Here is a 25,618-nt window from a genome sequence, read left to right on the forward strand (position 1 = left end):
TTTTTGGGCTAAGCATCAGCTTACTGCCCACCAAGAAAAAAGCCACCCAAATATGGCTTGATATATAAATTGTTTTTTTAATTCTATAAGTATATATTTTTTTTATATTGAAACATAGTTTGTGGGGGCTAGTAGCTTTGTAGCTTTTTTATTTGGAATGATCAAGACATGAACATGATCTGGATCAGTTGATCTATCTGACGAAAAAAGTTGGTTAAAATCGATCAGTTAATAAAGATGTTACAGGGGCTGTTAGTCGTTAGCAGATGATCTTTTAGGTGTAGTCGTATATGATATCCTTGAAATAATTTTGAATAAATATCTATAACTAACAGTTTTTTTCATTTAAGAAAATGCAGAGACTGAGCTGATATGCAGTTGCAACATATTCTTGTCGAAGCAATCACTTATTAGGAATGTGACTTAAGTCCATCTTAAAGGACAACTGGACTGACAGTTTTATCCGTAAAAAAATATATATCTATTATAACTATTCAGTGGTATTTAACTTCATGTATTCACCGATTGAATGAATATTTTCGTTATCCCTGTTTCGCTTAGACTTATGTACATAGCACAGCATTATGTGGGTACATCATGAAAAAATAGATTTATGTATTTCTTAAGGAATCTTTGTTGACAATATTTTATTTTAGCTCAAAAATCGGCAGTCGTATGTCCCAACTGTAAGAAAACTTACAAGTACAACACGTCCCTACACAACCACCTAAAATACGAATGTGGGAAATCCAAATCTTTCGCCTGCTGCTATTGTCAGAAGAGGTTTTGGCACAAACAGGCCTTGAAGAACCATATCAATTTCAAAAGATGCAAAGTCCAGAACGTGCCGGATGTTTTTGGACTCTTGGAGCATGAAAAGCTCATACATCCGAGACCTGAGGAAATTATGAATTTATCTGTATATCCCAATATACACAGCTTCCCTAAACTATAGTGTTTCAGTGTTCTATCATTATTAATTTATGGTAATTATTTTAATTTGTTGGTGTTTATAATTTCTTGTTTTCGTACACGACTTGGATATGTTAAAATGGCGGTATTTATTCTGCATATTTGTATTACTAATCGAATTTAATATCTATTAGTTGTGGTGTCCATGGTTTATTTTTTTTTATTAAGGTAGCTACTAGTTTTTTAGTAACAGATATATGTATATTTTAGACCAGGGCGGATCTGTTTTGAGGCGGATGTGAGAGGGGGCAAGTAAATTCTGGATTACCTTCAATACACATAATAAAAGTGTAGATTTCTAGATCTGCGCGAGGTCCGGAACAATTTCAATATTGCAAAAATGTTTAAAAGATTTTAAAAAATATCTATTTTGACTGAGTTTTTTACTAATATCTTGGAACCTATGTATTTTGGAAGAATATTGAAGAGGAAAAAATTTAGAATTGAATTTTGCACAATATACTGTAAGTTAAAAATGTTTAAATTTATTACCGATGTTGCAAAATAGTAATATTTGATGAAAAAAAGGCAAAATAATCAAGTTTTCTGGATAATTTTTTAAAATATTTTAATTGCTCCGAGGGCATTCTAATTTTGGTAAAAAAATAAGTAATATAATAAAACAACACACCAAATTTCATTAAAATCGGTTCTATAGTTTTCGCAAAATAATTTTTTGAAAAAAATATTTCGAAGTTTCAAAATGTACCGTCTCAAATAAAGCATCTAGATACTTGAAAATTTTTTCACATAGAAAAGACCGCTCAACCTTTCAAGTGAAAGTTGAAAAATTGACATCGGTTGATTAGGACGGTCATAATAAATTTTTAGTTAATACTCTTTTTTTAATTTTTAAACAATTAGATTACATTTATCAATTTGCAATTTAGTTTTTTTTAAAATTATAGTTTTAAAGTACTATTTTTTCTTAATTTTATCTGTATTTAACAAAAAAAATAATTTCCAAATAAAAAACAATTTTATTCATTGAAAGAATGCAATAGCATAGAGTAAAATATACAGTATGTTTAATGCATAAATAATAAACTTTTGTTTTGTTGTCTATAACAAAATATGTGCAGATTAGACAGTTGACATTACGACATTCGAATTCCTCGGCTCGCGAGACATCGGATTAAAAAAAAGATCGAAATTGGTCCATTAGAAGCCGATATAATGCTATTTTTTCGTACCTTCGCATTTTGAACCTCTGAATTCAGTCTCGGAGCGAAAGCCCCATCCCCCACTTTGCGTGTTTTGAGTCACTTTTCGCGCGTGCGAGCGGCAGCTTTTCCGATTATTTATTTATCTAACTTATGGATATGAAAATTTTTTCCAGCTTAGAACTCGGAAAATCGAAGCCACTGCATCAAAGGTTATTGCTAAATTGTTTATAAATTAACGGTAAATGTCGATAAACTTTGACCGCTTATATTTTGAGAATCAATAAACGGAACATTTTTTTAAAAAGAAGCGTCTTTCCGAGTACTAATTATAATTTTTGATAAAAACTAAATTGCAAATTGATAAATGCTAACTGTTTAAAAATAAAAAAAAGAGTGTTAACTTTAAAAATTTACTGTGGCCTCCTAATCAACCGATTTCAATTTTTCAAAAACGATTTGAAATTTTGAGCAGTCTTTTCTATGTGAAAGAATTTTCAGTATCTAGATGCTGTATTTGAGGCAGATGCAACATTTTGAAAATTCGAAATTTTTGTTTCAAAATTTTTTCAAAAAATATTTTGTGAAAACTATCTAAACGATTTTAATGAAATTTGGTGTGTTGTTTTATTATACTCCAAACTTTTTTCTACCAAAATTAGAATGCCCTCGGAGCAATTAAAATATTTAAAAAAAATATCCAAAAAACTTGATTATTTTGCCTTTATTTCATCAATTATTGCTATTTTGCAACAACGGTAATAAATTTGAACATTTTTAATTTACAGTATATTGTGCAAAATTCAATTTTAAAACTTTTTTCCACTTCAATATTCTTCCAAAATGCATAAGTTCCAAGATATAAGTCAGAAACTCAGATAAAATAGGTATTTTTAAAAATTTTTTAAACATTTTTGCAATTTTGAAAATGTTCCGGACCTCTCCCAGATCTAGGGATCTACACTTTTATTATGTGAGTTGCACTGAAGGTATTCCAGCAAAAATTAGCTTGCCCTCTCTTGCATCCAAGAAGAGGGATATTTCGACGATCCGCCCTGGTCTAATTAGAATATTTTTAAGACGTAACATGGGATATACCTCAAACAATTAAAGTTTAAGAAAACATATAATAATAAATAGTTATAATTTTAATATATCAGTTTAAATGAAAATTAAATGTATTGTCTGAATTTCATTTCCATGGAAAATTTGTCACAATGTATGTACTTTATTTTTACTTACAGGGGCTTCACCTTACATCTCAATTTTATATTAAATATTATTTATTAATATACAGTTCATAGATTGCAGTAGATATTTTTCAGTATCTTATTTAACTTTCGAATAAAACGTTCTTCTCAGTTTGGTTTTTCATTTATATAAAAAATAACGATCTCGGAAGAGCTCCTTCTGTGTATAGTCTTTCCGATGTCAATTGATGAACCAAGAGGATGACAGTGTGTACCAGGTTTGGTCGCTGACGTAGCAACTCGTCATCGAAATATTTGAAAAAGTTGTTCCCATATTTATTTAGCCATACCCATATACAGATCAGGTCGAACTAAAAGTAGAGCTGATTGAAATGTATACGCCCAGTTGAAGAATGCGAGCGCGGGCAAACGAAATACAAATACAGCTGTATTGGGCTACTGGGCAATAAATCTCAGCCGTTGACAAGTGGTCGACAAATTGCCCAGCAGTGCGGAATTTGGCGTGATTTAGGATTTTAATTTATTATACGCACCTTCTATTAATCATTGATATTACAATTGCGAAAGGGAGAAATAATATTACAACATGGCACTTTGAAGATATTTTGAAAACGAAATTTATCATCAATATAATAAAATTGTTTGAGGATATAAATAATTAAAATATGTTGTTGGCCAAATGAACATATACCTAATAGAAATTTTCTACACATTATTTACAAATTATAATTTTTTACCTTTATCAGAAAACTTTTTTAGGGACGCCTATGAAACTCATTAAATTTTATTGCCAGGCGTTTTTTTACAAGTGCAACCGACTTCGGAAAGACTATATCGCTAAATAAAGTTGTACCAGTGCCAGCATCAACGTGGTTTTTAAAATTTTAGGTGTTATTTGAATATTTTAGTAGAGTGAAGAAAGGACTATGTTCATAGGACTGCATTTGTTTGTAATTCATGTACACATAAAATATAATACTTAGCGTAGCTTCTAAACTTATTTTTTTTTGTTCACTTATTCTCTTCTACTTAGACTGGCTCATATCGGTGATGGGTAACTAACGACATTTTCCCATTTTACTCTAACCCTGTAATTTTTAGATGATTACGTGGAACACAATGGCGTATTCAGCTGTGTTAGGTGTTACAAGAGTTACAAGTTCAAGGGCAACATAAGGAGACACTTGAAGTACGAATGCGGCAAGGAAGCGACATTCGCCTGCCATCTCTGCGATTTCAAGTGCAAGAGGGCTGATTATTTGAGGTTTCACTTGAGCTCCAAGAAGCACCAGGGGTGGACGACAACCAAGCATTTCCTGGAGTAGACTAAGGAGGGGTATTGTGAGAACTGATTTAAATAAATTTATTTTAAATTGTTAACTTTTTGAAATTTTGAGTTTTGACTGAAAAATTTCGGTGTTATTTCGTTGTTTGCCCATGCATTCATTTTTATTCATATGTTAAATTTGGTTTCTGTACCTTTGATCTAGTTTTGCATTCAGTCTACCATTTTTTTTAAATTTTATGTATGATCCAGAGGTAATTTTTAATTTAAATCAGTTTTTTTTTATTTGTCCATGATGTAAAGTATTATTAATGTTAATTTTAACACACCTCTTTTTATTACTAGGAAGTAATATTAGTTTTATTGAATTAATGATATTATAACCATTAAAAAGTGCACTTATTAGTAGTAGGCTATTGACTATATCAAAAAAAAAAACAGGGTTAAAAGGAACTATGATGTTCAAGCAATTTTATTGCATGAATCGTTCAAAGGGCCATTTTAGATGAAAAAGTCGCGGAGTGCTATTAAATTAGAGGGTGGAAATGGGAGAGAGGGGTGAAAAATGCACCCCTTTCAGTTTTTTAATTGTAGCTCGAAAACGAAGCAAAATTTCACTACAGTTTATAGGAAAAATTAGTCAGAGAATTGAATTTCCCATCGAAATGGCTTAAAAGAAAAATTTTATGCAAAAAATCGTTAATAAATAATTTTAAAAAAGCAAAAAATAAGATTTTTTAATTAATTTTATTTTTTGACACAATTTTTTTTTTAGTAAAAGAGAGAAAGAAAACTAGATGAGATTCCCTTCAAAATGATGCGTTTTCAAAAGCTTTTGGACTAATATTGACTTGAGTTATAACCGGTCAAACTTAAATATTTTTTAGATTTTCCTCGTTTTTAACATAATGATGATTATAATTCTTATTATTTTTGCAACAAATTGGTTTTTTACTTAAAAAAGCATATTTCAGTTTTATTTGTTAATTAATAATAAATAAAAAAGTGAAAAAAATCAAAAAATCTTATTTTTTGCTTATTTAAAATTGTTTATTAACGATTTTTGCATAAAATTTTTCTTTTAAATTTTTTAACTAAGCCATTTCGATGGGAAATTCAATTCTCTAAATAATTTTTCCTATGAACTAGCGAAATTTTCCATCGTTTTCGAGCTACAATTAAAAAACTAAAAGGGGTGCATTTTCACCCCTATGTCCAATTTCCACCCTCTAATTTAATAGCACTCCGAGATTTTTTCACCTAAAATGACAATTTGAACGTCATATTTCCTTTTAAACTGCTATAATCAATAGCATATAGTAAATAGCGAAATGAATAAATATTTTTCTATAATGTTGAATTCGTCGATTCGTTTATTTATAAAAATTGAAATAGAGTAACTATTTTTTATATATGTATTTTCACTATTTGTTAGGGGCAACTATTATTTCCTCTTTCATCATGAATGAATGTAAAACGTAAAACGCTGAGATTTACATCAAGAACATGTATTGTTGTTTGTAGTGTATTTGTTATTTAATTTTTCTTTCCCTTTTGATTTGTTGTGGGAAACTGCACTCAGTTTTTTTAATGTCAGCGACAAAGAATTAGAGAAATGGTAATTTGCCACAAATTAGTATCATTTTTATTTAAGTTTAAGATATAACGATTTATTTGGTTAATTTTAAATGGTGGGATACATTTTTATCGCTTATACATTACACCAATATTACGTCAACATTTAGTTTTGTATCTGTGATAAAAAATATTGTTGGTTGAATATTTAGAATTTCATTCAAAATCATATACTACACTTTTACGATTTCATTAATTTTTCAAAAAAAATAAAAATAAAACAAATTTAATACAATCAGTAGTTTTAATTTTAAATATTGATTGACATGTTTTCTTTCAAAATCCAGCCTTACGCTTTTTGGTTACTTTATTGCATTTGTGTATTGTTTCTAAAATGTGTTTCAAGAATTTCGCTTCTAGGTGCTCTAGAGAAGCTTATGGCATTCGCAAACGGAAGATATCAGTGTTTAAAATGTAACGCCAAGGAGTACAAGCGTAAACGTGAACTAAAACGACACTTATGTTACGAATGTGGATCTCAGCCCATATTCCAGTGTAATATATGTTTGAGAAGATTTAAGAGAAAATATCACCTTCACAACCATCAGTCTAAATTCCATGCCGATGCTTTACACTAGCGTGATACTTTTAATAGATTTAAAACATAAATCAAATTACTATTTCATATTGGCTGTTATTATAGTAGATTACGACACATAAAAGTGTTAAAAGTTGACATTATTTCATTGTTGGGAAACAAATATTTCAATTTTTCAATGCTTTTTACTTAATTCATTACCATTATCTTGCTTCGTTGTATTAAATACCACAAATATTTTTCTAATGGGCAATTTATTTACACAAACATTTTTAACTTAGTATTTATAACTTAATGCAAATAAAATTGTTAAAGACTATTTTTTTTTTCACCTAAACCTGGAATCTTACTTTTTTTTGGATGTTTACTGATTTTTATTAATAAGGCTTCTTATCTAACTTATCCATAAAGATGGATAAGTTATGTTTTCTTGATGTTCAGCTTAATGTAGATCCGAGCGTAGAAAGTATTTTGACCTGGTTACCATTTGAAGATGTTTGGCGTAGACTTTTAAAATAATAATTTTCAATAACAACCTTCGATAGCTCAGTTGGTAGAGCGGTGGACTGTAGTGGAATCGTAGAATAGACATCCATAGGTCGCTGGTTCAAATCCGGCTCGAAGGAATTTTTTTTAAAAAAACCACACTAAACATGTAATCCAATTAATGACCATTTTCCCGTATAATTTTGCCAAACAACACCGATTTTCGTAAAAATTTGGATTTAGATTTTTCGCGAATAACTCAAAAAGTAAGTATTTTATCAAAAATTATTTCTTATAAAAAATGTAGCTTATAAATAAAACAAAAAGAGTGGTGTATTTACGGTGTCTGTAGACCCAATACAAGCGGAGTAATAGCTTGTTGAAGGTTGGTTCTTATTCGTTAAACGCCAGAATTGAATGTTTTAACGTGAAATAACCAGAAACCAATGCATTTTTCAGGGAATATTCATAGAACCTTTTTTAAAGTGCTTGAAAAAACCTTTATTTTTATGGTTTATAAAAGTTCCTAGCATCAAACCTAAGCGAGTTATGACGAAAATAAAGTTGGTCCGTATTGTTTTCGGCAACAAAAAACGTGAAAATCACCCCCTAATTACCATCCCAATTGAAAATAATCGTTACCATTTTTCAATTTACTTTATTTATGTACCTACTTGTAATATGCTCTAGAGAGGTTTGACCGGTTTAAAGTGCTTAGTTTTGAATAAAGTTGAGCTTGAAGTGAAAAGAGAATTTTTGTATTTTTGGAAAAAATTGTCATTTCTTCAAAATAACTCAAAAACTATTAATGATACGCAAAATTTTGTACAGTACAAAATTGTAGGTTTTGAAAACTTCTTGAAAATTTTGTTTTTTTTTTCTGTAGGATAAAAATTAAGTAAAATATGACCGTTTAAAGTTTGCATATGTTCGTAAATAGCAACTTGTTCAAGCCCTTTCAGCTCAAACCCTTACAAAAATAAGGGCTCAAAGAAAATTTAACTTATTTGATCTTATAGCCTTTGAAAAAACCTACAAAATTTTTTTTGAAGGGCTTTTGGAAACTAAGCGAGTTATGGGTAAAAAACCAATCACATATTTTTGCACATATCAGAACACGTATATTGAAGCATTGATGAATTTGATTATTTATGTTATTTGCAATAAAAAAATGTTATAAATATAAAAAAATTTAAATTCATATAAAAATAAAATTCCTATTTTCCCTATTTTTGATTGCAAATTTTAATCAGTAGGTTTTTTTTAAGGTTTGACAAAATAAATACATTACATTTTAAATAATAAAAATATTATATTATATTTCGAACTAAAAAAAAAATGTTTAACTAAGTGTTCGATTTTTTTTGCAAAGGGTGGTTCTTATAAGGGTTGAAACTTATAAATAAATAATAAAAAATTAAAGCAGTAAAGAAATCTTAATTTAATATCACTATACGATGATTAAATTAATCCAAATTGCTGAGTAATATTTTTCAACATTATTTTTTAATGGTTTCTGTCATAGGGGCTGGTTTTTAGGGATAGAAAATTTTCAATTCATCATAATTACTTATTTAAAGATGATTTCAACCTATTACACGCTCGAATCTACAATTCTATAATTATTTTCGAACAGGGGTAGTTTTCACCCCTAAAAAATAAAAAGCAACCCCCGGCCAGGGCCAACTTTGAAGTAGAGGGTAAGAAGAACCTAAATCCAAATTTTGGTGCAAATCGGTGCTGATTGGGAAACGCCGTATTTTACCTTCAGTGACTGGACTAAAGCCTTAATACAATATTCTGACGCTTATTGTTGTTGCTTATCAAATGTATTACACTTAGATACATTTGTTTATCACTTGCACTCAAAATATGAATAATTGTTTATACCGATGACTAAATCTGGGGCAACAAAGTGAAAGTTCTGCGACCTGGTTATCTTAAAATTTCGTGTTTACTCCGACGTAATCCGTATTTTTCTTTTTCGTTAACAACCTTCGATAGCTCAGTTGGTAGAGCGGTGGACTGTAGTGGAATTGAATTGTAGACATCCATAGGTCGCTGGTTCAAATCCGGCTCGAAGGATATTTTTTGTAAAATGTATAAAAATTCGTCGAGAATTTCTTCAAATTAAATTTAAATCTTTTCAAAATGTTTGCTTGAAAATTCAGTTATTCAGTTATTCAGTAATTTATTATGAAATTATTTAGGTAATTTCTATCGCCCGTTTATTTGTGTTATATGTTGCTAAAATTATACAGAGCGAGTAATTTTTAACGTTGCATTCGAGAATTGTTCTAAAAGATACACAAATATTCAAACTAAATCACATTTGGACAAGCTCTCTTAACATGGAGGAATATCAAGCTCTCCAAACAGCCAGTGACGGAGGTAAAGGCATTTTTTTCATGAAATTTTAAATTATAAATGGAATGTTTCTTGATATTTTTTGACATTTGTCACAGTTTTATGGCACATTTCATATGTATTTTGCCTCAGAAGGCATATAATTTCTGGTTTGAATCAACTTTTTGAAAATGGAATTATATAAAACAATCCGAAAATTGTTTACAAATTGCATTAGTTGAAAAGCAAATAAAAAAAGCATTTTTTTAAACATCTTCACTGCTGTATCCAGAAAAGGGAGCTGTTTTGAAAAAATATTCCTATTTATCGTCAAAATATATTCTCGAGTCTGACTGATTCAAACTTTCTCCAGTGGCTCTTCTGGAATAGGGATTTATTTGTGGATTTATCGACTTTTTTGTATTTAATTAATTAAAATTTTACTAAATTCTAGGACAGCATGAAATCTATGGCGAGGAGTCCAGTTTTATTTCTTTGGCCATGTCGTGGAAATTATTGTACTTTTATACTCACCACTTTGTTCATTTCATTAAAAATTTTCAATTTCAGGCTTCTCTACAGTATATCCCTGGTGTCCCAGATGCCAAAAAGGGTTCAAGTATAGAAGTAACTTAATAAGGCATATGAAGTACAACTGCGGGGAAGACCCCCAGTTCCATTGCTACATATGCAAGAAGAGATACAGCCAGAAGGATAGTCTTAAGCGACATATTCTTTCCATACATGATATTTTTATTATGCCCTTGTAGTTACTGTTTATAAACGAATAGAAAAGAATGTCCAACGAACATTTTTTAAAATATAATCCTCTGAGAACAAAGCAAAAACATTAATTATGTAGATGTAAATTATGGAGAGTTTGAATTGTGTGGATAGGACAATTTAATTTTAGATTAAATCGTAGAACTGCAAATTATTAAGTGTATTTATTTTTCTTAAAAGGCGAGTGTGAGATTTTGTTTACATTATTGTATGTGTATTGCAATAAATGTGTGAAATTTCAATGAGAAGTATTATTTTTCGAGACTGGTGCGACAACAGATAATTCTGAAATTGAATAGAATTCTGAATTTTTCAACATTATAGATTAAGGGTCAGAACTCATGATTGAAAGGACCTAGTGAAACAAGTGGATGTCGAACAAAAAACCAAACGTCTTTTACTGTACATATTTTTGTTATTGGATTGGGAATTAACAATTTATTCTCTTTGATTAGTCTGAAAGGAACATGGTTATGGTTATACATATCTATATATAAAAAACACATGTATTTATTCGTTTCAAACTAGAATTATAGAAATGTTGTTTCAGGTTCACTATTACGGGCCTACCTAGAAACTGAACCAGGGCAAGAAGGTTTGCTGTACAACGAATACAACTCCTACTCCTACATGTAAAATAAATTATAATAGAACCACTGTAGACCTATCGCAATTAGGGTTCACTCGTATGACTAAAATGTCCAAGATATAGTTATATACTTATGTTTGTAAAGGTGATAAATATATTCATAGATCTTTAATACTTTTTTGTTAAATATTTCTTCACTTGTAGCATAAATAAAATAACTGGAGTTCTATTACTAACTATAATTTAATTGTTAACAATTGTTTTGATTTAGAACCCTTGTAAATTATATCACAACTGTTATCCTCTACTTATTTTAGGGTTGATACAGGATCAAGGCAACAAGAAAAACGTTTTCAGATGCGACAAGTGCGCCAAAATCTATCACCACAGAGGCAGTCTAAGGAGGCACCAAAAGGTTGAATGCGGGAAAGCCAAAAATATTATCTGCCAGATTTGCGGACACAGCTTTTATTATAAGCAAGAATTACAGTACCATATGTATAACAAGCATAAAGAGTATTTGAAACTCTAAAATTATAGCTTGAGATCTGAGTAGATTTATTAGTAGAGTTTATTGTATGTACTGAGTGTTTAATAAAAATAGGAACATTAAAAAAGATATGGAAATATAATTTTAGTAGTATTGGATGTCCAAAAAGTAACGCATTATAAAAAGCTTAGGTTTAAATTTAGCAGCTTTAAACGATAAAAGTAATAACAACTATTCAGGTAAGTTCGGAAATATATTTTGATTTTCCACAAATTATTCGTGGAACCAAATCCTGATTGTTGTTGTGTCGAATACAAATAAAATGTAATTTTTTAAAGTGAAACTGCAGACACTTCAAGTCTCTTCAGTTTGAGTGCCAAAATTTCTTCAAAATGGGGTATGTACTTTTGTGGCAAATAGTGAGTGTATATTATACTTTCTTAATAAGCTGTTCTGCAAGTCGTTGTCGACTTATGTGTATACTTCAACTTTATATTCCTTTGTATGTCACAGTCATATTTCTTAATTTTCTTTGAGTTGACTCAAACTGGTTTTTAGGTACAAGGTTCTACTGTGCTTCCTGTGGAAAATCATACAGCATAAAGACAAATTTAAGAAGACACCAACGCGTAGAATGTGGAAAACAGAAAACAGTATTTTGTCACATATGCGATTATAAATTCTATTACAAACAGGAGTTATCTGCTCATTTGAGGATTAGACACAATGTGCGCTTGTCATAATGTATGAATATGGATAAAAGCACGAGGAATTGTTTCTTCAAAAATACTTGATTTGTATCAGTGAGTTTAAAGCTTAAACTTGCTATACCTAAATTAAAAAGCGAAGATTTAGTGAATCTCATGACGCATAAAATAATAAACTTTATTATTTAAAACTGATATATATATATATATATGTATATAAATTATTATGTTCTTATTTCGCAATATATGAATTGACAGAAAAAAGACGTGAATCGTGATATCTATTAAGTTTTATTGGAGAATTTTTATTTGTTTCACGATATTGTTAGTGTTTTTTTCATCTCTTTAAACATGTAAATTAACAGATGACTGCTTTACCATGTATGTATTTAATATTAATTAATAAATAATTTCAGTAACGCTGTTATATTACTCTAGGATCTTTTTTTTATTAAATCTGATTATAATTTCCCTCTTTCTTTACTGGTTATTTTTTCAGCTTTTCACCGGTGTACAAGCTGCGGTAGAAAATACAAACACAGGGCTTCGCTTTACAACCATACGAAATTCGATTGTGGCAAAACTAAAACCTTGGCCTGTGCTGTGAAAGGCTGCAGCTATATGACAAAGAGAAAGGGCAATCTCAATTCTCATTTGACCGTCGTTCATGGTGTAGTACGTAGTATGCCTTGAAAGAGCGACATAGGGGAGCCAGATCTGTATGATTATATTTCTGTAAATATATTTGTGACATAACTTGTACGATATATCTTTTTCCTGGACCTGATAGATTTAGTTGAGAATACCCACACCTTTTAAATATTTTATTTAAATTGAAAACCTGGCAATGAAATTTTTTCAAGAAGTTCGGTTCTTCAACAATAAATTTATTTATCAAAAACCTTACATTTTCATAATCTCAAAATTAGTTTTTTAAAGCGTGCTACAAATGAGTTATGCAATGTAAAAATACATCAAGTCAATACATATTTTCTACTGTGCTGTAACTGTTGAAGTGTATTGGTTTATATTATTAGTCTTAAGGCGGTTTCACACGGCGCGAGGCTCGACAAGTATGTTAGCGTTAGTTTATTCGAAACAAACCAGATGAATCACAACTCGATTGATTTAATATGATTGTCAGTAAATGCTTTTTTTAAATAAATATTCTGTTTTTGTGGTACTTTCAGTAACTGTTACTGTATTACTTAAAGTTCGTAATATTTCATGCTGGCAGTAAAACGCATGATACATATTGTTGTTCCTACAACTAATATTGTTGCTATATTTTAAATGTTTTTTAGAGGTGCATACGTGCGGACAGTGCAGCAAGGTATATAAATTCAAGTCCAGCCTTCGTCGGCACTTGAGATTAGAATGTGGAAAAGCTGCTACTTTCAAATGTCCCTACTGCTCATACGCATCCAAGCAGAAACCCCCGATATTAAGCCACATTAAATTCAAGCATCCAGTTTACTTGGAGCAGTATTCCAGTATCTATTACAATTCCAAGTTGGATTTGCACTGATTTTTTTTAATGACGTTCTGTATCTTTCACTCAGGCAACTTGTTAGTAAGCTGAATCATAATTTGTGTTTGTCGTTACCTTTTTGTACGTGAAAAAATAAATTTGGTAAATATAATAATTGGCAATTACCTATTTTATTTTATTTGGTTCAGATTTCAAATTGTAATATTTTAAATGGAGAACATTTTTACACAAGTATTAGGTAAGTTTTAGATTAAGAAAGTCTTTAAAATATTATTTATACAAACCTACCTGGTGTTGAATTAAAAACTTCCTGTTTTAGGTTATTTCTGTGATGTTTACAAAAGAAGGTACGAATATAAGACTAGTTATACGAGACATAAGAAATATTATTGCAAGAAAGTTGTCCAGTGTTTTTTTTGTATGTTTTAAGATACTGACCTGGGTGAAATGAATGAACATATAAGGGTTACTCACCCTATAAATTATAATATTAATGTAATGAATGGCAAAACTTAAAAATATTGTAAACTTCACACTGTTTTTTATTTTGTGCTTTTCCGTTATTTTCTCGTACACCGTAACATAATCTTTGTCAAGTCCAGTGAGCTGATTGTTTTGTCTTCAAGGATTTCTGCATTGTTTTGTTTTTATTTTTTAATATGTATCTCTATCTCTTATCATATAAAATAATGGATTGATCTCACCAGCTTTCAGGTACATGCATTTCGCGACAAACGCGAACGGACGGTACATGTGCCCCAATTGCAATTCATCGTATAAGCAGAAAGGCCATTTAGTCAGGCACATCAAATACGAGTGTGGGGTGGAGCCTCAGTTTAAGTGTCAGATATGTTTTCGGAAATTCAAGCACAAGAGCAATCTGAAGGCTCACTACATGTTCTTGCACAAAACTGCCCTGGAAGAGAGCTTAATGAGAGACGGGAGGTGTTCCCCTGGTATAGTAAAACAGAAGCAAATCACGTCGTCAGTCGTTGAAGAAAACCGAACATTTCTATAGTGAGGGTTGCAAAAATGTATTTTGTCATTTAGTCGTGCGGAAATTTCGTTCCTCTTTTTTATTCCCTTCCGTTCGAGATATAAAAAATATAAAATTAAAAGTTGTAAGGATTTTATAAAAAAAAATACAATACAAACAATTGAATGTAGTAGATACGTTTTTTTAACTTGTCAATATCCATCCAGGGCTACTACGTTTTTGAATAGCTCTTTTGACGATCTTTCCAATGGCGTAAAGATCTACAGGAAGTTCTATGCAAGATGTTAACGAAACAAGTACTCAACATTGGAGAGAAAATAAAACATTTCCATATTTTCGGTTCAGGAAGCAGAAAAAATTGCGTACAAAAAAATTGCAAAATTTGATCCATGGTCCCGCATTTTCTTACGCCCCTATAACAAATTTTGATTTGTATATTATACCGATTATTAAGCACATAAAAAGTAATACAACCCCAAAATTTCATGACTTAATTTTAAACAGTTTTGAAGTTATGAAATAAAAACTGTTTTCTGAGTTACCCCTTCAAGGGGCCGTATCTCCCTTAGGGGCCGCCACTGACAAAAACTCTAAGGTGTTCATCATATTTAGACATGTTTTACATACCCTCCAATTTTAAGTACGTATTTCGTATTAAAAAACAGAAGTTAGTCTTACATCTCGGATATATGATATTCAATTATTTTCTTTGTGATATATGTCAAAAAATGTTTAAAAATCTCCGCAGCTTTTATTCTTAATTTTTTTTTTCGTATGGAACCATAACGGAGAAAAAGAAGGACAATTTTCGCGTGACCACCCCTCTACAGGGTGATGGTATTGCTTCTGATATTTTCAGAACGCATAACATAAAAATACACGTGTCTTTTTTTGTATAAACTTGTTTCAGAAAATAAATAATAAGGGAGATATAATCCTTTCAATGGAGACGGTAGATGTGTTTTTACGATATCTTGAAAACTTTCAAGATATCTTGAAAGTCTTTCAAGATATCTTATACATATTTTTAACATAGTCTCAGTTTCAACTTATTTACTTTTTCCCCAAGCAAAAAATTGAAAGATCTCTGGATATGAAGGAAAAAAACTTCTATTTAATCTGGTAAAAAACTTTCGAGAAATTCAGGTTTACAGACTAGCGAGCGTTTGCCGATCACATATGCTTTGAAACGTCACAGATTTCGAAATTTTCATGATGCAAGTTCTCTTATCACGTGACAACATTTTCAGTAAATTTTTGTTTCAGTATATTTGGTTTATTATCGAGAAACACTTGCAGCAGATCTGTTTGAAATGTGATTATATATTTTATTAAAAAAATTCAAAGTTTTTAGAGAGTTTTCGTAATATGTATATCTTCAATGCATGTTCAATTATTATTACTCTACAAATGTATTCTCATATATATAAACTTCAATGTATTCCCTTTTCCCTCTGATAGTACAGGAATCAGTATATTTTAAAAACTAAAAAATTAGAGTAAAAATAAAAATGTTGCTGCTCTTTATGTAACCATGTATGTTTTGAATCCCAAGTCTTAAGTCCTTTAAAATATGTACAAGATTCTCGAAAGACTTAGAGTACTGCAAAAAATACACCTATCATCCTATAAAGAGGTATACCTTCCTTTCGGAAAAAGATTTTTTATAAAAAGGTCCCCTCCACATATAAGATTTTATGAATGTCTTTCTATTAAAATTGGATCTCATTGCATATACGTATGTAAGGGACACATATCTGCATCACTATCACCAGTTTGTTCATTTTCGGTACTCTGTATATTTGTAACTGTGTTAGCTACAAAGTGATTAGTTAGACTATTGAAAGTGCTTTCTGGAATTCAATATTTAATATTATTATTATATAATAATAAAATTCATGATTGAAATAAAAAATATTTTGAACTAAAGTAATGATACATAAATTTTATCGTTTTATCATTATTGAATGCTTTGAAATAAAAGTTGACTTACAATTTTTTTAATTGAAAGAAGTAGGTCATTTAGGAAGACGAATGGATTTGTGATTCATTGTTAGTTTTTTTTTGTAAATATTATGGTAAATATATCGTTAAATTTTCAATGATAATAATATGTATATATTAATTTTTCTGTTATGTCTCTTATTCTAATTCATATTATTTCAAGCAACGTTTAAATATTTTTAATATTATCATTAATAATATCATTACGTTTTATTTTCTTCTTACACTTATATTTTTTTATAATTAATTGAAAATTTGCAAATACGTTTTTATCATTCACTTACTTTCGATTGCATATAGTTATTAGGTTTTAAATATATTTTTACAAAAGTATTTTAATGCATTTTTTTATTTACATCCTTCCTTGATCTAAATATTCTCTATATGTGTTTATAATAAATATATTATAATGATATATAATAATATTTAGTGGAAAAATTAATTTTAATTAATTTTTCTTCAAAATTAGAACATATAATAATACATTTTTCGTGTATAGAATAGTATAATGGATATTTCACTTAAAAAAATCATAAAATTTTGTTTTGTTGCCATTTTACTGAAAAAAATTGTCGTGTGATTGAAACAGTAGGAAACATTTTGCTTGCTTGCCACTAACCTTAAACGTATTTTCCGTATTCGTCTGTTTTTTTTTAATCTTCCAAATCCCTTCATTTCTAGTCGTAGATTATTTTTTATCGGGAGTAATTTTGGCAATGTTTTAGTTACTGCAACTGAGGATGGTCGATACATGTGCCGCAGATGCGGCAAGAAGTATGGGAGGAAACAACACGTCGTTAGACATATCCAGTACGAATGCGGGAAACAACCCATATTTCAGTGTCCTCTATGTCCCAGAAAGTGTAAAAGAAACGATGTACTGCAATCTCACCTTAGAAATATCCATAGAATAGAGTAACTTTCTATCGCTTTAGTGTAAGAAAAAGAGTAAAGACTTCGAGTTAAGAAAGAGATATTTATTTCAATAGTTTGTAGGATGATGGTATTTATTTATCTTTTGATATAGGTATGGTAGTTTACTTTGTTTGCACTTAACTCATATGTTTTATAAAAAGGGTGTTTAAAAGCGAATCTTTAAGATTTTTTTCTAAAATAGTTTTTCGCTATTTTAAAATTCTCACAAACCACAAAGAAAACTAATTATTTGACAGTGACAGATATTTTTTAATGTTAGTTAATTTGCTTAGTTACTAGACTAGAGTTATTACTACAAAAATCAGTTAGAAATAATTTTAATTTAAAAATGAAGCTAGTCAAATTATTAAGATTTATAGAATGTCCTTAAAAAGGAGGGACATACAAAATATCTCCATATTAAAAAAATCTTACACTGTTATGTCGATAATGTGCGTTGCCAAGAGCTTTTAGACATCCTGGATTCACAACTACCACAAACGTAACATAGTGTACAATATACATACTATCTGTACTTAATTGATATTATTTCAGATCATATTAGACTGCTTAATGTTTATGTATTTTTCTAATAAAGGCTCCTTTCGAATTTGTCTCTGTACTTCGATTAAATTTCAGGTATTAAAATATATGTCACTCATAACGAAAAGGTACTTAATATTGTCAAAACGTAGTTTATATTTTGTGATATAATTGTATTATTCCAGGTGGATATAAATGTTCCTGTGGAAGATATTACTCCAGATCTCACAACTTAAAAAGACATCAGCGCTATGAGTGTGGAAAAAATCCTTTGTTCCTGTGCAGGACATGTAACTACAAATGTTTTAGAAAAGATGTATTACGTTCACATTATATGAAAAGACATAGTGTATCAAACGAGAACTTCCTCTTTATTTCTTCTTCTTAATGTATCTGTCAATCTATCTTAAAGATATTGTACATAAATTGATGGTGTGTTGCCCAATAAATAAATAATTGGTAAAGAAAATAGCTATACTTAGAATATTCGAAGGGAAACACAGGTTTTGATCAGTTAGTCAAGAATGATTGAAGATACAGAAACTAACCAGCGACATATGAATTGGTACGGGTGTGTATGGTTTCAACTATAAAAAAAAAGAAAATAGAAATAGAGAATAGAACTTCGTATGTTAACCCCTTTGCTTTTTAAATCTAAACCTATATATACATAATTATGGAAGGATTTGATATATTCAACCTATACTTCACTGTTACAACTGTCAGAAATCAAACACCTTTCTAATTCCGAAGCACTGGTTAGTTTTGAATAAAATATGTATTTTCAAAACTGTTACATCCTGTGTATTGTATAATATTGCTATTTATGTAGTAAGTATTTCACATTAGAATAGAGTAACATTAATAAATATTTGTAATAAATGATTTTCTTATTCTTTTATTCCGTTTTAACCCTTCATTTTCAAATATAACAACGTAATAATTTGTATTGTTATCGTTGAAATTTTTTTAAGTAAATTTGTATTATTCCAGGGGGATACAAATGTAGTTGTGGCAGATCCTACTCCAGACCTCACAATTTAAAGAGACATCAGCGCTATGAGTGTGGAAAAGATCCCTTATTTCAGTGCACGTCATGCAACTATAAATGTTACAGAAAAAACGTGTTACGTATGCATTACGTGAAAAAGCACAATATGGAAAACATTGTAATATTAAAAATTTAGAGGAAGTAGAAGATTTGTATGTTTTTTCCTCTTGCTCTTCCTGTACACTCTGTGAAAGACTGACAATGTCTTTAAAGAAGCCTTAATTTTTTTGCAGAAAATTTGTTGTTTAAAACTAAATTGTTCACGACTTTGGTAGGGAAATCACGGGTGTTCATTTTATGTATTCAAGTATTTTTCAAAAGGAAATACATGAAATTTTTAAGCGTGCCCAAAAATCTCTATTGGTAGTTTCCACAGTCATACAAATGGGAGGAAGATTGTTTACAGGGTGGTTAATTCTATACTTTTTACGTAAATTCACGTGTTTCGTTTATAACTTTTTTCCGTTAATTTCCATGAGAAAACAGCAAAGTACTTTTTTTCCGTCTTCAAAAGACCTACAAAAGTAGCCTTCGAGCGTAGCGTAAAAAAATATTGATTAGATCAAAAGTTACAAACAGAAGAAATTTATTTATGACTTGAATTAAACATTTATAAACTGCGTTATTATTACCAGAACGTTTTGGCATCGCATCCTCTCATTCATTATCACTGTCTAATAACTCACACGAAATCTGGAATCGGTAATTAATTATTTAGTTTGTAGTACGCATACCTAGTGACTTTTTGCTTTTCAAAGGGTAGTATGTTGCCTACCTATTTAAAATGCCAGTACGACTAAAACACTCATCCATGTTATATAAAAAAAGGTTCTTGGAGGACACTATTGCTGCAACGAAGAACTTTTTTTACATGTTTTTTGTTTGGTGCAATTCAATTTTAATAAAATATGTTCTTTAACCATGTTATGTGTATAAGTATCGTTTTTTTTTTAGTTTCCTGTACATATCTACGTATTTATCACGTTATTTTCAGGTGGCCCGTTTTCCTGTGCACAGTGTGGCAAATCATATAAATATGCACGAGGTCTAAGAAGACACAGTGTTGAATGTGGGAAAGAAAAGCGGTTAGCATGTACACTATGTCCCCACAGAACCCACAGAAGAGAAAACCTTAAGAGTCACATGATGATGAAACACAATCAGGTGCTTTGAAATAGTACCGTAACCTTATCAATTGTCGGCAGGAATATTGTAAAAATACCATCCAAAAAATCTATTTTATACTTAAATTAATAAATTGTATTTAATTTACAAAAATAATATATGATAATTTTACTTGTATTTAATTGGCAATCTTCATTTTTAATACCTTCTCATATGTCTACATTTTTTTTAGTGCAGGACTTTTTGCTAAGCAAAATTATCTTCATTAAATTAATCCTTGACTGTTGCTGTTTCTTAATTTTAGAAAAATTGCCACAGGTGGCAAAATTTCCAATAAATAAAGGAAAAACTTGAATACACCTCCACTGTCATTGTGGAAAAATCAGACAAGTGCATTCAATTGAATCTTTTTGTGATATTTGTTACACGAATATAATACCTTTGTTTCTAGAACATTATCGGTTTTCGACTGTTAGTATTTGATTCTAAACAATGAATTTTGAACCTTCTGTAAACATTACAACAGAATGCTCATTCGCCTGGCTGTGGTAAACTCTAGGACCAAATATAATATTGTATCCAATAATAATACTGGGATTTTCTAAAAATATTGCAACTATTTTATCTTGAGGTAAACTACCTTACTGACTAACTATAACTTCATCTTTTTTAGCTTTGAATTAGTCGCATATACATTTAGACAATTTTTACCCAATCTATTTTTAGGAACAAAGAAGTACTACTGCCAATGTGGGAAGGGGTATACGAAAAAGGTCAATCTAAATCGACACCGCAAAGATTGTGGATCTGTTGAACGTAGATTGCAATGCCCCCACTGTAACCACAGGACGAACAGGACAGATTGCTTAAAGAAACATATTGCTATTTGCCTAAAAAAGCATACCACTGCTCCTACAACAGATATATATCCCGTTCAATAAATTGTTTTAAAGCAAATATTGAGTTGTTTTCTTTTAATGAATAGTGTAATAAATTAATGAATAATGAATTTCCAACTAAGTGAATGTCTTTACTATTGAGAACCTTGAACAAATTTGGGAATGACGAAGAGGAAACTGCTTTCCTGATTATTTTTTTTTGTTTACACTTAATTATAGGTATTTTTTTTCAGAAATAGCAATGTATTGCATATTTCTGTTGTAAGTATTTCCTGTAAATTTACATAAGGATAACTGATTACAGTCTAAATCCAGGCATTCCCTTTAAGTGTAAATACTCTTATTTCGGTTGTGGGAGTAAAATTGGTAGTAACCCATCTTTCTGTACCGTAATATACATTGGAATATTTTTTAGGCGCCGCTTGGGAACGAATATCCAAGAAGGGCCATGGTTGTATGAAATGTGGCAATGTATTTACCAGACTGGACAATTTGCGGCGGCACGAAAAGTTCGTTTGCGGCATGCCTCCTCAGTTCAAGTGCGGACTTTGCAACTATGCCACTAAACACAAATATGTGCTGACGTTACATATGAGGACGAGACATAAAGAGGTAGCCGATAATTTATAATGAACTTACGTTTCTGTGTGAAGTATTTTTTTAGAAAATACGATACTGAGTGTTTCCAAGTGGCCTGCGAAAGTGTAAAGTTTTACCTGTCAATCTTTGCAAATTGTTCACTGTTGTTGATTATGCTCTTGCATCCATTATCGCTCTCTTCTCTTTTTCATCTGTTTCTTCCTTTTCTATGCAATTGTATCCATTGCAATTTCTTTAACATCTCATATTTATTATTCGTATTCCATTTATTTAAACTGATTTTTCATCAGAAGTATGAAATATTTAATTTCTAATGATTCGAATAGTTTACTTTCTTATTGAACTTACTTCTATAGTCCTAGTGAAATGTTTTAGTGAAAAATTGGTCGAATTTTGCTTTTTATAATTATTCTGTTTCTATATCTGTCAGTTTGGTCTTACGTTGACTATTGATTTTTTAATTTTTCATTTCCCATTTTGCTGCACATGGGTACAGTAGTATAATTAACTTTTAGTCCACTAATAAAGAAGATAGTACACTGTAAACATTATTCTTAAAAACGATTAATATAATATCTAGCTAAATAAGTACTGATAAAAATCCACAAATTGTCAACATTTATTCCACTCACACACTAAACTCGCTAAAGTAGACGAAATAAATACATTCCTCAAATTATTTATTATGTACCTATTACTGTAGTATAATTATTTATAAATTAGTAATACGAGCAAAACTGGTTTTTGTATTTTACCGTAAGAAATATTTAACGCTGTATTATATTTCGTTATTAAATGTCAATATATTTTTATAAATATTTTTTAATAAAACATTTAAAAATGTATCGTTTATTTTTCTTGATATTTTAATACTTTTGGTACTGATAAAGAAAAGTTTTCTATAAATTATCTTTAAATGTCCAACCTCTGGCGGTAAATCCTATGCCCATTTCTTTAAAATTCTTTTCTTTCTCTTTATGTATCATATTTATTTAATTTTATGAAGTGCGAAACTCAAGGTATTTATTTTTTTCACATACTTGATTTAAGAGTGACTTTAAGTACATAATAAATATTTTTACATCTAATCTTAAGATAGCAGAACAACTGACAGCTTTTGTAACCCATTTATGAACTGAAATTTTAATAGGGGGGCGTAGCTCAGATGGTAGAGCGTTCGCTTAGCATGCGAGAGGTACCGGGATCGATGCCCGGCGCCTCCAACTTTTTTTATTTTTGTTTCCGAGTATTACAATCTTCGAAATTTGAGACATCTTTTTTCTACTTTATGAACAGTTAAGATTAAATTATAGCTATAAGATTTCATACCTATAGGTATACAAATATGTAATGGAAAATCTTAAAAAAAATTTGCTTTAAAATTTGTTCCAATCGTATTACATCTTTTTAAACGATAAAAATACATAACAAAGTTCTTCTTTTGCATTTTTTTTGTATTTTTAAAATATCTTGATCCATATTTTAAAATTAGAAGACTAGGGAATCTGGATATTAATTTATGACTAATAGCGGAAGTCTTTGGTTAGATTAAATGTAGTCTTTGTCCTCTGCGCATCTTTTAACCTCTGCATTGAACTGACTTAATAATAATGGATATTATTCCTGAAGAACTTACAGTACAAAATGGATTTTTCCTTTTCAGATGGAGAATATCGTTGTGAGTTGTGCAGCAGACACTATAAGCACAGGGGATCATTATTGAGACACCTGCATTTGGAATGTCGAGTTGAAAGGAAATTCGAATGCAAGATATGCCACAAGAAGTTTAAACAGAAACACCATTTAAAAAACCACATGCAAGCCAAAACTGAGTGCTCGCCTACCTTCGAAATTGAATATAAAACATTTTAAAAACAAGTTACCTCTTTCTAAAAAATATGCTTGGTATTACTTGCAATATCTGTTATCAATAGTTTTTTAGTTGTGTTTAAAGTTGTAAAGTTAATACATGTTTCAATATGCACCTGGTTTCATGTTAGAGTAGATGAGAATATAAGCCGATAGCAAGAAAAAAAATGTATTTGGTGTCCAGTTCTTGACGAAATTTGAAATATTTTAGACACTACCTTATTTAAACATATTTTTTTTCAGATTATGAATACAAATGTACCACATGTGGACGCATGTATAAATCTAGAAATACTTTGCGTAGACATCTTCAGCTAGAATGTGGAGTAGAGAGACAATTTGAATGTGTCATGTGTCACTATAGATTTAAACAGAAGCATCATTTAAAGAATCACTTCAAGGCCAAGCATTTCAGTTAAATCATGCTTTGGTGCTACCCCTTAATGTCTGTTTGAGTTGGTTTTATAGTTGTAAACTGTTTTCTTTGTTAAGTTTTTTTTTTTTTGCAAATGGCTGAACAAACATATTTACAAAACATTAAATTCTAATTCAATTCCGTTTGTTTCTAATCAGTTGATCCAATCTACGTTCACTACTAGGCATGTTGTTTTAGTAGAAAATGTGCAACGTAATAGGTTCTTTTTTTTAAAAGGACCTTTGTATGAAACTCTGGTTAATTTACACACCTTTGTATTAAGTGGTTTCAAATTTTTAGGTTTAGAAAAGTTCGCCTGTCCCGTATGCCTCAAATCCTACAAGTACAAATCAAATTTAAGAAGACACGTGAAGTACGAATGCAACAGGAATCCGGCGTTTGTGTGCAATCTTTGCAGCAAAGCGTACACACAGAACAGTAACTTGAAATACCACTTGTTAATCACCCATGGTATAGAGCAAATTAATTTGACATGAAGAGGTGGTACGAAGAATTCCTTGTCACTTAATAAATAATATTTCTTGAATAGGACAAAAGGATGATTTATTTGAAATAACAAAGATAAAAGTATCTGTAAATGCGGCCCGCTGAATAATAATATGCCGCTCCCTCTTCCGCATAAGTGTCTCGACCTTACTACTCCTTGCGCAGAAAGTGGAGATAGAAATAGTATTATATTATTGTCATGTAAATGTTAGCATGTCTTATTTGTTTTTATTCATCAATTATTAAAAAAGGACAAGAAAAAGGAGAATTAAATTTTTTTTACTTCCACAGTATTTTTATTACAGTACCCGACCATCTGAGTCACTTGGTTTTCCGTTCTAAAATATCACTAAGGACATAATCACGCTGAAATTGATGGGTGCTTGCTCTACAAATCAAAACGAATGACTAAAATCGTTTACAGTTTAATTCATCTAATTCGTCTACGAATCTAATTAGTAATCTAGTGTAAAAATGTATGAAAATTATCGTGGTAAGTAAACCAATCAAACTTTTTGCAAATCTATCAAAATTTGGAATGCGCAACATCCGCAATCAGGTCTGACGATCTATTGTGGATGTTGCTAATACGAGTGTTTAAAAGACTGCGAAGGAAGCTATGTGGAATTTGATGTCAGAAAATCAAAATGAAGCTTTTTATAAAAGATAATGTCCTTTGATATCGAGCAGAGAAAAGTTTGTAATGATAATGTTTTCCTCTAGAATTAAGGTAAGTAGGTCGATGGACAAAGATCCAGCATCATTTCATTTTCATGCGCCATTAGTTATAAATACAAAATTCGTGAATGTCTAAAATAATTTTTAATCGTTAGATAAACTTTTGTATACCTACTTTATTAAAAAAAAACTGTCCAAGTCAATTTTTGTTGCCAGTTATTGACACTTCTATATTTGCATTTCTTAACTTTTGTGTTATGTTAATTTTTATAGTGAATAACGATTTTTTTAAAAATTTTTTGTTATAATTGAGGAAAT

The 25,618-nt window shown here is 30.1% G+C and overlaps 2 protein-coding genes and 3 non-coding genes across 6 annotated transcripts in view; all 5 read left to right on the forward strand.

Annotated features, from left to right (window-relative positions):
• The window catches only part of LOC108905534, a 296,022-nt gene that overhangs the window by 83,532 nt on the left and 186,872 nt on the right, over positions 1-25,618 (forward strand). The window lies entirely within an intron of this gene.
• Trnay-gua lies at positions 7,340-7,430 on the forward strand. Its single transcript is given in 2 exon segments — positions 7,340-7,376; positions 7,395-7,430. It is a non-coding gene; the product is annotated as a tRNA-Tyr (tRNA).
• Trnay-gua lies at positions 9,285-9,375 on the forward strand. Its single transcript is given in 2 exon segments — positions 9,285-9,321; positions 9,340-9,375. It is a non-coding gene; the product is annotated as a tRNA-Tyr (tRNA).
• LOC111691459 (probable transcription repressor protein RGM1) lies at positions 9,418-10,598 on the forward strand. Its single transcript, XM_023454319.1, has 2 exons — positions 9,418-9,681; positions 10,207-10,598. The coding sequence occupies exons 1-2, from the start codon at positions 9,642-9,644 to the stop codon at positions 10,404-10,406; spliced, it is 240 nt and encodes a 79-aa protein (XP_023310087.1). The 5' UTR covers positions 9,418-9,641; the 3' UTR covers positions 10,407-10,598.
• On the forward strand, positions 22,982-23,054 carry Trnaa-agc. The gene has a single exon. It is a non-coding gene; the product is annotated as a tRNA-Ala (tRNA).

Source organism: Anoplophora glabripennis, unplaced genomic scaffold (genome assembly GCF_000390285.2).
Source record: "Anoplophora glabripennis isolate ALB-LARVAE unplaced genomic scaffold, Agla_2.0 scaffold53, whole genome shotgun sequence".
In the NCBI taxonomy this organism is placed as follows: Eukaryota; Metazoa; Arthropoda; class Insecta; order Coleoptera; family Cerambycidae; genus Anoplophora; species Anoplophora glabripennis.